At 33.0% G+C, this 18,175-nt stretch overlaps 1 protein-coding gene across 1 annotated transcript; it reads right to left on the bottom strand.

Annotated features, from left to right (window-relative positions):
- Positions 1-1,047: 1,047 nt before the first annotated feature.
- Positions 1,048-3,204, bottom strand: LOC7476414 (uncharacterized). The gene is made up of 2 exons (XM_002307258.4): positions 2,616-3,204; positions 1,048-2,351 (listed from the first exon to the last, which is right to left on the bottom strand). Exon 2 carries the CDS (start codon positions 2,347-2,349, stop codon positions 1,201-1,203), a length of 1,149 nt encoding a protein of 382 aa, XP_002307294.2. The 5' UTR covers positions 2,350-2,351; positions 2,616-3,204; the 3' UTR covers positions 1,048-1,200.
- Positions 3,205-18,175: the final 14,971 nt, after the last annotated feature.

An 18,175-nucleotide genomic window follows, 5' to 3' on the forward strand; every position in this document is an offset into this window, starting at 1 on the left:
AAGTTGTAAAATTGTTTTTGAGGTTTTAGATGGTGTTTTGGAGGTGTTTTATAATAAAAATGAGTTGAAGAATATCATTCGACAACATCAAGTAACCTACCACTTCAGGCGACTTATCATTCGCCTTAAAAAAAAATACAAGACCAAACGACACTTCATCAACTATTGATGAAGAAAAAACCAGGCACAAGCCTAGGCTGCTAGGCCCTAGTGTACTTGGGTTTTCATTAAGGCCACACATATGGACATTCTTTATTAATGCATGATTATTATTATTCTTTACCCCCTTTCATAACTGTTTCTATTTCAATATTGATCTTTTTACAATTTATTTTAGTTACATGATACTTCAAAGAGATTAGTTTTATTTGAAGCAAATTTTTTCTCTCTTAAATTTTATATAAAATAGCTATATTTTTATAAATTTTGTATGTAAAAAAATAATTTGTTATTGGCAACAACATTTAGTCCTAAGATAAAATTAATGAAAATGTTTGAAAAAAAATGATAATCACTATAAAAGATTTATATATGCCTCTATCTTTTATTTTTAATATGAATATTATCTTTTACATTTTGATATTTAATTAGTGTTAATAATTTTTTTTATTTATCAGTTTATATATTTTTTAATTTATATTTATAAAGCATAAACAATATTTTTTTATTTCTCAATTAAAAAAAAGATACATGAATATATATTCATAACATAATTATTATTTTTTCATGTTGGAAATTGATTTGAAATTCTATCCGCAGCGTAAACAATGTTTATATTTTTTAATTAAAAAAATCATAATATTTTAAATTACATATAAAACATTAGCACAATATTTTATAATATTCAAAATTAATTTTAATTTTACTAAAAATAATATATATTAAATTACCAAGACTTTCTTTCTTGGAAAAAAGAAAAATCCGAGTTATTATTATTATTATTATTATTTTAGATAGAAAACAACTAAAAAGTTGCTAGAATTTTAGGTGAGGTTAGGTTTTAACGAACTCAATCTCTCCATGAAAACAAGACTTGTAGAGTTGCAGTTCTAGATTACAGTGCCCGTTCACTTGAAAAACAAATTTATGAGTACAATTCAAATTAAAGAAAAAGTGAATCCGAAAAACAAAAGGCTGAAACAAAGGCAATGATAAAAAGAATGCAGGCACGCGAGAGGGATTTAAAAAAAAAAAAAAAAATTAGATAGCTTCCTTTTGATGATCAAGATAGGTAGCATGTGGAAGCTCCTTTATCCACTCAAACGTTCGATGACGTGACATAGCTTGCTTTCCCTGCTGCTGCATCAGCTGCTTTTTCACAATTCTTCTCTTCATCTTCAACTCTTGCAGCTTCTCCTCTGTGGACCCTCTTTCACTTTTATCATTATTGCCATTTCCTGCGCTACGACTCCTGTGGTTACTGCTTTTCAAGGGAAATGGTTTCACTGCACTAACTGAACAGCTACACCCACTTAATAACCCTTCCCTTTTTTGCAACAAACTCTGTTTCCTCCGTTTCTCCATGTTCTTCCCACAATCATTGCTATTATGTCTACTCATATTCTTGATTTTGCACCCGCTTTTACTGCTGTCACTGCTAACATTAATTTTTCCACATTTCTTGATGCTTGAATTGCTTTTGCTGCTACTAGAGCTACTATTTCTACTAACAGAATTACGGACCTTAAGATCTTGTAATTCAATCTCTGGTGTACGGATCAAGCCCAGTCTAAAAAGGTCCCAAAATGAAGAATTTCTCGGTCTGTTACAGGCTGCATTTCCCAGTGAGGTACTGGAAAGTCTAATTTGAGGCTTTGGACTTCGATGGGTTAGAAACTGGTTTTGAAGTTTTGGTTTTATCATTCTTGTGCTGGCAATAGCAGAGCTTGTGTTGTTGCTGCTTGATGAGTAATGACTTCTGCTGCTGCTGCTCATGCCACTGAAAGTGGTGAAAACACCAATTGAATTGTGGTCCGTGGAGGCTGACCTTGATAGGCAATGGCTTGGGTTCAAGCTGCTATCGCTCTCGAACTTGTTAACACCACTTTCTGAGCTAAATGAGAGACGAAGAGGGAGAATTTGGCCTTGAAAGAATATATCATCAGCTGCACACATATCTGATTTCTTAGAAAGATAGCCATCACCACCCCAGGGACCGAAGTCGAAATCTTCTTGATTTGTTTCAGTTCCTTGATGAGCTTCTTGATTTCTACTTGATTGATTGTTCTCTTCTTTCATCCTATTGACTGGTAAATCACACAGTGATAATGCTTCTTCTTCCTGATCTTCTTCCTCTTGAGTACTGAAGTCCGAATGCTCTCGTTTCTCTTCCGCAGAACTTGTAGCCATTTCTGGAAGGTAAAAGTAAAACTAAAGGTTTGTTCAAATACTGTCGGGGTAAGTGTGTTGCAGGCTACCCAAATACAAAGAGATCGAGATTTATATACAAAGAAGAAGATATTTAAATATGAGAAAGAAACATAGATTTTGAATAAGCTTGCATAAGAGAGAGCAAGAGACAAGTGGAATATAAAGAAGTATTCCAGAAAAGAATAGAGAAATGGATAAGTCAGTAAGTGTGTTGCAGGCTACCCAAATACTGTTTTATTTCTTACCAATATGGGACCAAAACACACTGTAGCTACTCAGCCGACCATCACCTGGGCAAGAATGTTTGATCTCTCATTCTCAGAATATTATAGGACGTTGATGCTCATGTGGGACAGTTCTGGTATGAGAAAATCCGGTATGGTCACTTCCGTTTTCTCTTGCAATTTTGGAAATGCAACTCAACTCAATGTCACTCTATGATGGACAGCTTTGTTCGGCACTAGAGGTTTAATAGGGAGATTCATTTAATGGATTAAACTGTTTGGTTGCAAACGAGATTCCTCACTGTATATACGGTAAAAAAGTCCCACTTGGATATGTGATGGTGGCATAATTGAGATGGAGACTAGTGGAGACTGGACAGGAGGGGATTGGTGAGGTTTTAATTAGGAGATTTAGGGGTCGGTGAGTGGGATTGATGTTGCAATAGATTATTAACCTATAAATTTTTGTGGTGAGTTTTGGTTGCAACAAGGTTGAATGTTTTGCCGTGGAAATGGAAAGGATCTATATCTTTAATTTTGCTTTCTAATAGAAAGGACGTTTTACCATACCGACCAGATGAGATAGAAAAGTAATGGCTTATATTGAACTGCATTGGCTGGAAGCAATGCCTTATACGCTTATAATGATTCTTCAAAGAAAGGGTTGGTTGTGTGTTGATATAACATGAAAAGGTGATTGTACAATTGATAAACATGAAAGATCTAGAGGCGGTAGTTGTGGTGTTTGTTTTGAGAGTGTGAAGACACTACTTGTATCAGTCACGAATTATAAGGGCTTGATGTTGCAAAAGGAGTTAAAAATACAACAAAGACAATGGATAAAGTTAATTAAAGATCATGATTGCATGATAAATTATTACTCGGAAAAGGCTAATGTTGTTGAAGGTAGTGATTAGTGAATTAAATGCTTGGGGTAGAAGAGAAGTAATAGAATTGAAGAAATTTGATGCTGGACCTGAAGGGTTCTTATTAGCACAACTCAACGTGTGATCAGTTTTTAGAGATAAAGTGTTAGAAGCTCACTAAAATGATGAAGATATGAAGAAAATGAGTCATATGGTGAAATCAGGAATGAAAACGCCTTTTCAAATTCTAGAAGACAGAATGGTAACAATTGCTAAAGGATGTATCTATCTAGTGATAATGCTCTGAAAAATAAAATTTTAAAATAGGATCACGAATCTAAGTTTGTTGTGCATCCAGGAAGCATAAGAATGTACAAGCATTTGAAAAATGTTATTGGTGGTTTAATATGAAGAAGGAGATAGCAAACTATGTGGCTCAATGTGTGATATGCTAACAAGTAAAGATGGAGCATCAAAAGCTTGCAGGACCCTTACAATTGGTAACGACCCCAATTTCCGGGACAATGATACTTGTTTCACACGAAAAAAATAACACCTCGTATTTCTATAACCGTTTGAGCCATGAAACTCACAAGAAATAGGTAATATATATTTTTTTACACATTCTGAAATATTCATATAAACATTGTCAAAATTTCTACTGAAGTTTTGGTAGAGTTTCCTCTATATCTAAGACATCCCAAGTTATCGACAAATACCTATGCACTTACATAACAACTTTCCAACTCTTTAATTCAATCATCTTGAATCATATCTTATCATTATTTCAACAACAATTTCATGTCTTCTTTCAAGTATGACACCTTTTTTTAGCATTAAAGACAATTGCAAATGGAATAAATGAACCAATATTCGAACCATAATAAAATCATAAACATTAACAAGTTAAGTAACTTAAGTTAGCTATATAGATGTAGGAAGACAAAAACATTTAGATCATAAGTTATAAATTTATAATCTATTTAATTATAGACCCAAAAGATATAAAATGCCTTGATGTTTATCATCACTACCTATAGCTAAAAAGGAAATTTTTATATCAAGCTACTACTTACACATATTAACCTCATCATAACCATATTAAACCTAGTTCATCTACACTTGCATACCCTACATTGTCATTAGGGCCTATAAATACTACTATGTGAACTTCCACAACAACTATATCTTTACTACTCTTACATCATGACATAACCCTCCTAATAGTCTATAAACAAGACACAATTAGTTCATGTCAATAACTCAAGTTGACATCACACATATATATATACTTTTTATCGTCTCACTTTCAATTCATATTACTTTCACTATTGCTACCACTCATAGTATATGTAAACATCGTTTTATTCCATATATAAATCTTTAGAACAACGGTCATTCACCTATCATATGTAGTGGCCTACACTCATCCATCATCTTCTAGTTTGATTATTAACATCACTACTCATTACTTTACCTTAGGACGCATTTGTTGTCTTAATCATCCTATCTTCCATTAACGACTCACCTTAATCTTCTTATATAAGTTTTCCAAGTAAACCAACCCTCTCCCATTGGATACACTGTACCTACTTGTGTTTATTTCTTTGTCACCAACCCTTACCCTGTCATCCTTACGACCCATCATGAGCTTTTCTTTGTTAATTATTTTTTCATAATTTTTTGGCTATTAAACAATCTTGTTCTTAATCTCAATTAATATCATTACTCCCCGACTCATGGAATATTCGTTAAACTATGTTGGTCACCTTTAAAACTTTCACTACAACTCAATGTCTTGTTTAAAACTTGTTATCCATATAGTTGTCACATAATCCCAACTATCCTCACAATGATGCCAACTAAATTTGGCCATCCACTTAAGGATGCCGATAGATCTGGCCATCCATATAAGGATGTCAATCAAATTCGGCCATCCACATAAGGACACCTCTCAAATTTGGCCATCCACACCTCTTGGTTGTTTCACTTTATTCATTCTTTTCTTTTATACTTTCAACATAAAGATTTTGAACATGCATTTAAAGGATTCACAATTGTAGAATTAATAAAACCTTAAAAGTAATTGTAAGATGTCGAGGTGTCAAGCACCTACCTGAAGTCTCATGTCATATAGTCGTACCCGATTAACATGTAGTCCCTGTAACCTCTCATGAACCAATAAAATTCAACCATCACCAATGATTCCACTAACACTCAAAATTGACACTTCCCATCTTTAATTAATTCAAAATCTTGGTTTTATTAAAAAAAACAATTTTCTTATCATTTCACACATACACATAATGCCTAATACTTCACGTTATAATAATATAACATTGTTTAGTATTTTACTCATAACTGAAGTTGTAAACCTCGATTTTGTGGATGGCTAACTAGTTGGTCGTCAGAACCTCCAAAATATAATTTTAACTATTCTATAACAAACAAAATAAATTTGTAGTATGATTGTGAAAACCAAGTCGAACCCAAGTGAAATTTCATTTAATCTTCCTACAATATACTGAAATAAAATAGAATGGGGGATTTGAATAAAAAATTAAAGAAACAAAATTCTAAAAATAAAAATAATAAATTGATATGTTGTTAACTCAGTTCAAAGGCCTAGACATCTATTCTTATAAAGCTATTGATCGTCAAAGTAAAATGAATATTCTTTCAATTTAAAAAAATAAATTCGATATCCCTTAAAGCTAAGGGGGATCAAGGAGATTTTGAGTAAATTAATTAGATAAAGCTTTCTAATCAATTTATTACCATCAAGCGAATTTAATATCGAAAAGCAATTTTAATTCACTTGACAGTAATCTTAGGAGCAAAATCTATAAAATTTATTTTAAGCAACATTTCAAAAGCTTGAGAAATTTAACTTAGCTTATTCTTCCCTAATAAATTCAAGTGATAGTTTTAGCAATTAAGTTAACTCCTTTGCTTCTTATTCTAGTCCATGACAACAATTACGAATTGAAATAAGAACATGTATACCATCTCAAAACAATTCAATAAGCATGAACAAAAATCAATAGCATAATTCTAAAATAAGGATAAATAAGTACTTGAATGTGAAAAAAATTACAATGATAACGTTACTTCTCACAACTTAATAATGAAGATGGTGTTTATTCCCCTTGAACTGAAAGCCAAAGTTTAGTTCATAGTTACTGGAAAATTAACAAAAACATAGAAGAAAAGAATGTTGTAATGTGGCTTAGTTCAAGGTATGAAATCTTTGGTAAGGTATCTTAAAAGTCGTTAAAACTGATGGAACAAAATACCCAAAGCAAGAAATAAAATTTTAAACACTCCCCCCCAGCCATTTTGAACCTGGCGAACATTAAAGCTACATTATCCTTCTTTGTTGGAAAATTGATCGTTCAATAGTTAGAACAAATTCCTCAATTTGCAATCATAATATAATATGACTTATGTTTTGTTTTTTTTCAAAGTAAAAGCTTGTTCCCTCGCACCTATATAACAACTTCTGAATTTAAGACACCCTCACACTTATTTCATGTATTTCCATACTTGTATAATGATGTATGATGCTCTATTAGTTTTAAGGCTTGGGTAAGACACTATTTAGTTTATGGCTTGTAATGCGAGTTTATGATCAAAGAAAATTTTTATCAACTCAAATGGGGTCTTAAATGGAAAATTTATCAAACAATGGGTTGCTAGGCCATATAAGGTACATAACAAAGAATGCTTTAATCATGTTCATGTATGCATGTAAGAGTATGGTTTTGATTAGAATCAGAGCAAGTTCTAGAGAAACAAAACCAATGGAAGAAAATCACGCATGAAAGGAAAATAGAGACCAATATAGATGTGTTGGTCATAAGGCTCAAAATCTCATAGGCTTATTATAAATCCAGTTACTTTAGTCTTAAAAAAAAGTAGCTTGACTAAACAATCTTTAAAAAAAAAAACAAAATCATCATTGAATCATGTTATGATTTTTTTACGAGCTCAATTAAGAATTCATTAATGATATTAACAATCAAGACATTGAAATAGCACCACCACAAAAAATATTTTGATCCCATAAATATGAAAATTACATTTGCAACAAACAGTCCCCAAATCGCTGATTTTAAAACATGAATGTGCAGGCATATTAGAATTGCCAAAATAGAGCATAATGCCACAAACATAGATAACCCGTAAATCCCCCCACACTTAATATGGACATTGTCTTCAATGACCGTATTAAAGAGAGACGAGGAAGTAGTTTTTCTTTTTGGACTTCGGTTAGAACATTTGCAATAATCATTGGTAGGGTTTCATCCTCTTCCAAGTACACATACTTCAAATGTTTGGGTAAAGATTTCAATTCCAGCTTCGAGGCCTGTTCGATAGAAGGTAAAACCTTTTCATAAGAATTTGGTAGTTATAAAAGAGAGTTAACCAACCTATTTGGCATTTCAAGTAGTGAATGCAAAAACATAATTGCTTTTTTCATGTCCATATTATTTAGTCTTCTGGATATTTTTTCACTAATCAACTAACACACCCTACAATCACATATTTACAACCCATCAAAATTCAAAAATAATTAATACATAAACTAAACATCATCAAAATTCTGAAATGGACCTTTTAAAGATTGGGAATATATTGGAGAGGTTTTTATAAACAAGGGAACAATGCTGAAAGGCTTTAGAAATGGAGTAATAGTGGCGGCGCATAGTCTTCATGCGCCACCATTACTGTCAAACTGTGGGACCACGAGCTGATGTTAGTGGATTGAAGAAAACTGTTGGATCAATTAGATCTCCTTCTTCTCTTCACGTCCATGCCAGCAGTGTAACTAGGAACCACCTCCAACAAAATATCCAAGTAAGGAAAGTTTTACTTTTTTGGTTATTTTAATTCCTGTTCTCCTTGGTTTGTTCTCAGTTTCTTCTTCCTTCCCACCATCAATTAGGCTACTGTTATTATTGGTTATGGTTGGCTATGGTTGTGGAAAAGTTGTTGTCATTGTTGTTGGTTGGAAGAGGAAAAATATTGTTGGTGAGGGTTTGTCATGTGTCAAGAAGTGGAAGATATTGGTTTGAGAGAAACATAAGCTGATGTGGTGGTCTGAAAGGTGAGTGGATGATTGTTGTTAATGGTGGTATTATGGTTTGCAATTGATGGAATACAAAGGTATGCAGGAAATGGGTCTTAATTTGAAGAAGCTAGGCATGGTGATTGCGTGAATGATTGATAATGGTTGTGTGTGGTATAGCTAGTTAGAGGAGGAAACGTAGTTGAGAGGAGCCATCATCGACGATGTCAAGAAGTGGAAAGGTTGTTATTGTGGTTATTGATTTTAGGCCACTAGTGTCAGGTTTTTATGCTAGCGAGGATAGAAAGATGGGAGTCGTGGTAGTTGTGTGGCTTGGTAGTATTATGAAATGTATATATATAGGAAATATTATAGGACTACTCAAGTGTTGTAATCTCTACCTTAACTATTGTATATTACCCTACATATATAAATAGGAAAGATTGGGTAACTAATAGGTTAAGCCTCATATTTCTAATCAACTTGGTATCAGAGCCTTAACACATTAAAACTCCTCTCTCCCTAATGGACTCTGCTGCTACCGACTTTTCCCTCCACCAAACTAGTGTTGTAACACCGCTAGCCGGTCACACATAGGCTATTGTTGGTGGCTCCTTTCCACAGCAGCAGACCCCCTCTCTTGCAGAGCAAAATAATGGTTCCTCCTCTTCATATTATGGGGACCTCAACTCCAACCATGGTTGCTTTGTCCAATACTCAACAAGTTATTTTGTTAAAGCTTACAAACAATAATTATCTTTATTGGTGAATGCAGATGAAGTCATATCTTCTTGGTCGGGTATCTTCCACTTTGTTGATGTCTCTGTGCCATGTCTTCCTTCTCATATATATGAAATTGACAACTTATTTTGAGTGTGTTACTCTTTTCTCTTTCAATGGATGTACTGCATCTTGTGGTAGACTGTCAGACCTCTAATTATGTTTGGCGTACTCTTGAGCAAGCTTTCGCCTCTCCATATAATTCTCGCATTATGCATAGTATTATAACAGCCTCAGCTTAATCCATAACAGAGGTTGTTTTCATTGCAACTGGCGTCCTAACAGCAATTACAATAGCCACCAACACATATCTGACTTTCGTGGTTTTCAGGGGTACCGACTAGAAGTAGAGCAACTGAAAACGGAACATAAAGAACTCTGGTTTGTCATAGTGGTCTCCTCACCAGTTTTTTGAGCAAAACATCAAGTGTCTGCTCTGCTTCTCCTTTGGCCACACAGTCCCTCAATGCGCTTAGTTTCGCAGCAGTGGATAGCAGCCTACTACCCATCTTACTACTGGTAATGCTTCTGCTTCTACTTGGTTCAAGGACACTAGTGCGAACTAGCACGTTACGCCCGATCTTGCAACTCTGACCGAGTCTACACCCTATCTCGGTAATGATCATTTGCATGTTGGTGACGATAAGGGCCTTTTCATATCCAATATTAGACATACCTTGTTACATACCCCCAAAACATAAGTTTACCTTATTTAACATTCTTCATGTTCCTCATATTACTAAGTCGCTACTTTCTGTTAAGAAATTTTATCGTGATAAAAATGTCTATTTTAAAATGTATATATATATATATATATATATAGAGAGAGAGAGAGAGAGAGAGTAAATATTACAGGACTACTCTAGTGTAATAATCTACACCTTAACTATTTTAAAAAGTTTGCTAACTAATAGGTTACGCGTCCTATTTCTCTTCAACTGGCAACAATGACTGGTGTTCAGTGGGTTCTGTGTTGGGTTTTATTCATGTTGGAGAAGATATTTTTTTGCAGGATAAAGGCGTCAATGTAGCTTAATAGAAAGAGAAAAAGCTATGAAAAATTGGTGCATGTAGGTTAAGTCCAATATAGGGGCATAATTTTCTTAATGAATTAGAGAAAGATGGGGGATGATCTTTTTGTATGGTTGTTAGTCAGGGTGTAAAAATAGGTCTAGTGTTTTTTTATAAGTGAGAGAGTACTCTTTTTTTTTTTTTTCACTCTTGTATTTTATGGGTCCTCCTAGGTTAATTTTTTTATAGCCTCTCCGCCTCTGTCTTGCTAAATATTTTTCAATATGTACAAGCCAAAGATTTTATTCATTTTCTCTCAATTGCTTGATCTTTAGGCAACTTGGTGAACAAATAACTTAAAGTCACTTTGGTCCTTTTTTTTTCTTTACGCTTTTGGTCCCCTCATCCATTTTGTTTTTATTTTTTTCATTTTTTCCTTTTTTTGTATTTTGATTTTTTTTCCCTGAAAAAGGCAATGACAACATTAACTCAATGAGAAAAATTAATTAAAATTTTTGAAATGAAAGTGTTAATAATTGAACGCGGTGAAAGCAAATTTAAAAATTTTGGATTCTTTCAAAAATGATGTTGAAAATTACATGAATGCATCAAAAATATATTATTTTTATTATTATTTTCAATGTTTTTTAGTTATTTTTTAATATTTTGAAAAGGGATTAAAAAATTGGGTTACGACCCGATTGATAATTAAATGGGACAATCATAAAAATAGACACCAAAGAACATTCAATACTCAAAGCATAAACTCAACAATAAGAACAAATTAGATCTTACTTTGTTATTGATTATGAGGCTTCTATTTCCTTTGACCAAATAAAAATTTAGTTACATAATACCATGATGAAAACTCAAAAGAGAAAACGAGATAAGGGAAGACGGAAGAGAGAGGAGCCAAGTCTAATATGATCTCACTCACCTCTTTTACATGTTAATTTTTCTCTTTAGAAGCCTACAAAATCTCCTAAAAATACTCTCAATGTTATCCTTTAATAATAAAAATACTCTCAATGTTAGTCTCTAATAATAACCACCAAATCTGAATAGTTAATAAAATTATTAAATAATAAAATAGAGTCCTAGTATAATAAGGAAATTGATGTCTTCAGATGGCATTCATGCACCAAATTTGGAAGCTTCCAAAAATAAATCACATCATAATAGATTTGCATGCCAAAAGACGTTCCAACATATTGGCAGTATAGTTGAAGCGACTTTATGCCCAATTTATTTCTTGATGTAGTTAGTATCTCTGAAAACACAAAACATGAAAGTTGTAGAGTTATTTCTTATGGTTCCATAAAATTATGAATGATTTATATACATGGACATTACTAGAATAGCAAGTTAAGTAGAAGTTGAGGAAATCAAGAAGATATAAAGATCATTTTGGTATTATTGCATTGGCTTGTATTCATTGATCAAACAATTATGTTTATATATATGATAAGACATAATTATTCAAGAATGAGATTGTGAGAGATAATAAAAAAATATGATAAATGATCAAGGGTACGATATATTGCATCTACTTTATATCCTATTATTCAAGAGGTTATCTATTTGTAAAAAATGTATAGAAAATGAGCTCTCGAAGTATGAATGGTTACACAGAAATCTATTTGCTAAGTATGAAGATTATAGAATTAATGAGAGAGCTAATCCCATTATGTATGAGTGAGAGATGAAGAAAAAAACTTGATTTGGGTCACCTATGATGGTGCAACCCAATCCATATTAATATTAATTATATTAATAAGGTAATAGAAGAGAAAATGAGGAAGAGTTATATCTTGAGAATAACTATCAACGGTTAGTAACTCTTTACCCTTATAAATATATCTATTAACAATAATAAATAACTATCAAACTTATTTTTACTTGATCTACTTCTTTTCTCCCAAAATCATGAATTTATTTTTTCCCAAACCCAAATTAGCATAATTGATTAGTGAGTTTTCCTTAATTTTTTTTTATTATTTGCATCTTGGTTTGACTAGTTACTGGGTGGATTTGATGGTTGGATGACGAAGCTAGGGAAATTGATGGTCCTAATGCTTCCAAGCAATTATGGTAACGAAGAGGATGGTGAAAGGAAGGCACCAAAAATTAACAATCCTAAGTGTGACAAAGCACATGGTTATGGTTAATGGAAAAGATCAATAAAGAGAATTCTTGCTTATAAGAGAGGATTTCATGCTCCTCTAATTGATAACCCAAATTATGACGGTATATACAAACCTCAAGAGATTCTAAACCCTGATTACTTTATGTTAGAAAAGAAAGATAGGGTGTGGTAGCTAATTTATAAGAACAAATATAAGAACAAAGCTAAAGAACAAGAAGAATAATGAGATGAATGGTATTTTATTAAAAGTTTTCTCAAAAGATATACCTTTCTAGCTATTTTCTATCTCTCTCAACTTGTATATAATGCTTAAGATTACAAGACTATTTATAGGCCTCAAGTCCTAGCTAATCAAGCAATTAAATTATTCAAAGGAAATCTAACATTCTAATTAAACAAGGATTGTAATAAACTAGTTTATTACAAATCCTTCTTCATCAAGGATTCCTATATTAAATAGGATTTCTCCTTTAGCTAATATTAAATATAAACTCTAAATTATATTAGCCTAAATCCTAGTTGATATTGAACTTCAAAACTCCCCCTCAATATCAACTGTCATTGTTCTTCATAACTCCTAGCATATCTCTCATCTTTGTGAAAATATCATATTTAAGTGGCTTTGTGAAAATATCTGCGACTTAGTTTTGAGTCTTCACATACTTGACTTCAATTTCCTTGTTTGTAATGCAATCTCTTAGATAATAAAATCTTCTGTCAATGTGCTTACTTCTGACATGAAAAACTTGATTTTTAGCTAATGTAATGGCTATGAGTTGTCCACGTAAATCTTTGTAGGCTTTTCTCGTGGCATTCGCAACTCCTTCAATAATCTTCTTATCCATATGGAATGATAAACACATGTTGTGGTAGCTACATATTCAGTTTCACAAATAGATAATATGACAGTAGATTGCTTCTTTGAACTCCATGTCAAAGTTGTGTCTCCCATGTAGAAAACCAAACTTGTAGTGTTCTTTCGATCACCCATAACTCCAGCCCAATCACTACTATTATAACCCACAAGATCAAAGCTATTAGAATAATCGTAGAACAAGCCAAAATCTATGGTACCTTTAATGTATCATAGAATTTGCTTCAAGGCTTTAAAGTTAGTCATAGTTGGTGTCTCTATAAACCTACTCACAAGTCTTACTCCATAAAAAATATTCGGACAAGTGCATGTCAAATATCTTAAACTCTTAACTAAGCTCTTAAATGTTGTAGAGTTTATCTTCTCCCCTTCATCATTCTTTGACTTCTTCACTCCACACTCGACTCGAGTGTTCACTTTTGCACAATCCTCCATTTTGATTTTCTTGAGAATCTCCCTTACAAACTTCTCTTGATTCATAAAGATTCTATCTTTTCCTTGTTTGATCTCAATCCATAAATAGTAGGACATGAGACCAATATCTGTCATCTCAAACTCTTTGATCATTACTTGCTTGAAGTCTCCAAACATCTTTGGATTATTTCCTGTAAAGATTAAGTCACCACATACAAACATACAATAAGTGTATCACCACTCTCTTTGAACTTTACATAGATAACAGATTCATAGGGGCACTTAACAAATCCATTCTTCAAGAAATAGCCATCAATACGACTATACCAAGCCCTTGGGGTTTGCTTCAATCCATACAAGACTTTATTTAACTTTAAAACCTTGTTTTCATGTCCCTTTACTTCATAACTCATAGGTTGCTCAATGTAGATCTCTTCTTCAAGAAAACCATTAAGAAAGGTTGATTTGACATCCATTTGATAGATTCTCCATCTATGTTGGGCAGTGGTGACAATGATTAATCGAATGGTCTCCAATCTAAGAACAAGAGCATAAACCTTTTCATAGTCAATCATATGCTTTTGATTATAACCTTTTGCCACTAACTGTGCCTTGTATCTCTCAATTTCTTCTTTGGCATTCTTTTTTTCTTTCTAGATTCATTGGACACCTATTGGAACCAATCTCCATATGTCATTCTTCTTAATTGATGCAATCTTCTCATCCATACCAATTCTTTATTTTACATTATTTATTGCTTCATCAAACATTATAATCTCACATGTAGCAAGATGACAATATAGTGCTACATCATTAATAGAATTAGTTACCTCATATAACTCATTAAGGTTCCTCATCTTTCTTGGTGGAGTGCCACTACTTGAGCTTTCATTAGAAAAGGAAGAAGAAGTTGAGCTCATTGGTGTTTATGGAGGTGTGACTATAGGTTCTTGATGATCTTCATATCTTTCCTCCTCTTCATCAAGAATTGATAAGAAGTCATATTTCTCACTATCATTAACCTTCTAATCTCATGCTCCTTCTTCATTGAACTTAATATCTTTACTAATCACTATCTTTTCTTTATTAGGGTTGTAAAACTTGTATCCTTTAGACTTTTAGTCATAGCCCACAAAGATTATCTTTTTACTTTTGTCATCTAGCTTGGTCCTTACTTGATCATCTACATGCACATAACCAATGCTCCCAAAAACTTTCAAGTGAGAGACACATGATTTTCTTCCACTTCATGCTTCTTGTGGAGTCATGTCATTCAAGCTTTTAGCAGGACATCTATTTGACAAGTAGATAACATAATCTACAGCTTTAGCCCAAAACTCTATAGGCATTTTCTTGGTTTTGAGCATGTTTATCGCCATGTTAAGGATGCTTCAATTCTTCTCTCCACCACGCATGTCATTCAAGCTTTTAGCAGGACATCTATTTGACAAGTAGATAACATAATCTACAGCTTTAGCCCAAAACTCTATAGGCATTTTCTTGGTTTTGAGCATGTTTATCGCCATGTTAAGGATGCTTCAATTCTTCTCTCCACCACGCCATTTTGTTGTGGGGATCTAGGCACTATTAGGAGTCTCTTTATACCATGATCTTCACAAAACTTATTAAAATCATTAGAATAAAATTCACCCCCCTTATATGTCCTAAGTAATTTTAATGAATAACCACTTTCCTTTACAACTAATACTTTAAACTTCTTAAAAACACTAAACACATTAGACTTTTATTTTAAGACGTATACCCAAGTCTTTCTACTATAATCATCAATAAAAAGTAGAAAATATAAGTTTTTACCAAACGAACATGGTTTGATATGACCATAAACATTGGCATGTATTTCTTATAAGGGTTGATTTGCTCTTGATGTAGACTCATTCAAAAAAACTCTTACAAAATTATTTGCCCACTAAATATCCTTCACACAACTGATTTGAATGTATAATGAATGGTAGACCCTTCAACATCTCCTTTTGTGTCATCATCTTCAAGCTATCAAAGTTTACATGCCTAAGTCTCATATGTCAAAGCCAACTTTCATCTTTCACACATGCATTTAGGCATTTAGGCACGTCCGTCTCTATATTTAGTAAGAACATTCCATTCTTTGTCATGACTACATTTGCAATCATATCTCCTTTAGTGTCAAGTAATGTAAAAATACAATCTTTCATCTTAATCTCATACCCCTTCTCCAGTAATTGTCTTAAGCTCAATATGTTGTTTTTCACCGTTGGTATATAATAGACATCACCAATAAATTGATTACTTACATCTTTTAATTTAATCAAAATTGTACCTTTTCCTTTGATGGAAAACCTTTGAATGATCTACAAAAGTGACATTCCTTTAATTGCTTCATCAAGCTCCATGAACTTGTCTTTATCTCCACATATGTGGTTGCTAGCTCCATTGTTTAGGTACCACATGTTCTCTTTGTCCTACATTCTCTCATTATGCACTAGTAGTAGAGTGGCTTCCTTTTGTTCTTCTATCATAATATTTGCATTCTCTTCAACCTTTTTGGTTGAATTCCAGCAATCCCTAGCATAATGACCTGTCTTTTTATAATTATAGCATGTAACTTTTGATTTGTCAAATCTGGATCTCAGATTGTTACTGCCAATTGAACCATTCGACCGGTTCCCTTCATTCGGTTGACTGTTTGATTTGTTGGGGCTGCCTTGGCCTCCTCTTCCAAATCTTCTTCTTCCTCCTTGGGAATATCCAAAACTATCTTGCTTTGAAAACAGTGCTTGTGCACCCACATCCTCTTGAGTCTCATTGACTCTTTCCTCATGGGCTTGTAATTTTCCCATAAGACCTTGTATTGAAAGAAAATTCATATTTTGCGACTCCTCTATTGCGACCACCATATAATGGAACTTCTTTTATAGCGAGTATAAGATCTTCTCAACCACACGTCTCTCTTCCATCTTCTCCCAATATCTCTTCATTTGATTGTATATGGCCAATACTCTAGCAAAGTATTCTAAAATATTTTTTGGTTCAAGCATATGTAACTTTTTAAAGTCACCACGTAGTTTTTGTAAACGTACCTTTCTCACATTGTCAGCTTCTTGGTTTGACTCTTGCAAAACTTCTAATGCTTGCTTGGTAGTGGTTGCATTGGCCACTATCTCAAAAGTGGTGTCATCCAGATATTGGTGGATGATTGTTAGTGCTAGTTGATCTTTCCTCCGTGCCTTTTCCACGGCCTCTATTTGGGCTGAAGTCAACGTCACTCCATTTATAGGCTCCTCAAAGCCTTTTTCAACCGTCTCTCATACATCTTGGGAACCTAGCCAAGCTTTTACTCGAATATACCAAGCTTGATAGTTGTCCTTTGTCAACCTAGGACATTGAAGTGGAAGGTTTGAATTGGCCATATTAAATAATCAAAGGTAAGCTCTGATACCACTTGTTAGAAAATAAGGATAAGGTGTACTAGCTAATTTATAAGACCAAACATAAGAACAAAGCTAAAGAACAAGAATAAGAATGAGATGAATAATATTTTATTAAAAGTTTTCTCAAAAGATACACCTTTCTAACTCTTTTCTATATCTCTCTCAACTTGTATATAATGCTTAAGATTACAAGCCTATTTATAGGCCTCAAGTCCTAGCTAATTAAAGAATTAAATTATTCAAAGGAAATCCTAATTTAATAAGGAATTTAACATCTTAATTAAGCAAGGATTGTAACAAACTATTTTATTACAAATCATTTTTCATCAAAGATTCCTATATTAATTAGAATTCCTCTTTTAACTAATATTCAAATTCTTATAAACTCTAAATCTTATTAGCCTAAATCCTAGTCGATATTCAACTTCAACACTTTAAGTTTGATAAACCTGATTTTAGGCCTCTTGCTTCAATTAGTTTTGAGATTCAGACCATGTAGGATGGCATATTGTTTGACAGTATCCAGTCGGTGATGAGAAGACCACAAACATGCATGTAGAGAGAATCAACATGGAAATTGTAGTTAGAAGTTAAGAAAGAGATGGGAAAGGCTGAAGAACAGCTGCTGGAGATGGCATCTCCAACTTTCAAGTAATATATTCATCTCAACCATACCTCTTTGTTAATTGTTTTTTTTTATTTTTTTTTTTGGTGATGGAAATGATTGTACTACTCATCTCTGGTTATAATTCTATTTCATATCCTATCGAACTTCTTCTTTTTTTTTAAGGACTGCCATTGTAGCGCTGTTTAAACAAGCACAAACACTCGTAAAAGATTAAGATTTAACTCAACTAATTGAAGCCTATAACATACATGTTTGAAGTGCCAATTATTATGATATTGTGACGAACAACCAAACACAAGGCATCGATTTGTTAATAAACAAGAAGTTATTATATAACCGCTCGTATAAAGAAATTAAAGGAAA

The sequence above is a fragment of the Populus trichocarpa genome, chromosome 5, assembly GCF_000002775.5.
Source record: "Populus trichocarpa isolate Nisqually-1 chromosome 5, P.trichocarpa_v4.1, whole genome shotgun sequence".
Lineage (NCBI taxonomy): Eukaryota > Viridiplantae > Streptophyta > Magnoliopsida > Malpighiales > Salicaceae > Populus > Populus trichocarpa.

Excerpts from the sequence above, each read along its gene's own strand:
- LOC7476414 (XM_002307258.4), bottom strand. The coding sequence starts at position 2,349 with ATGGCTACAAGTTCTGCGGAAGAGAAACGAGAGCATTCGGACTTCAGT.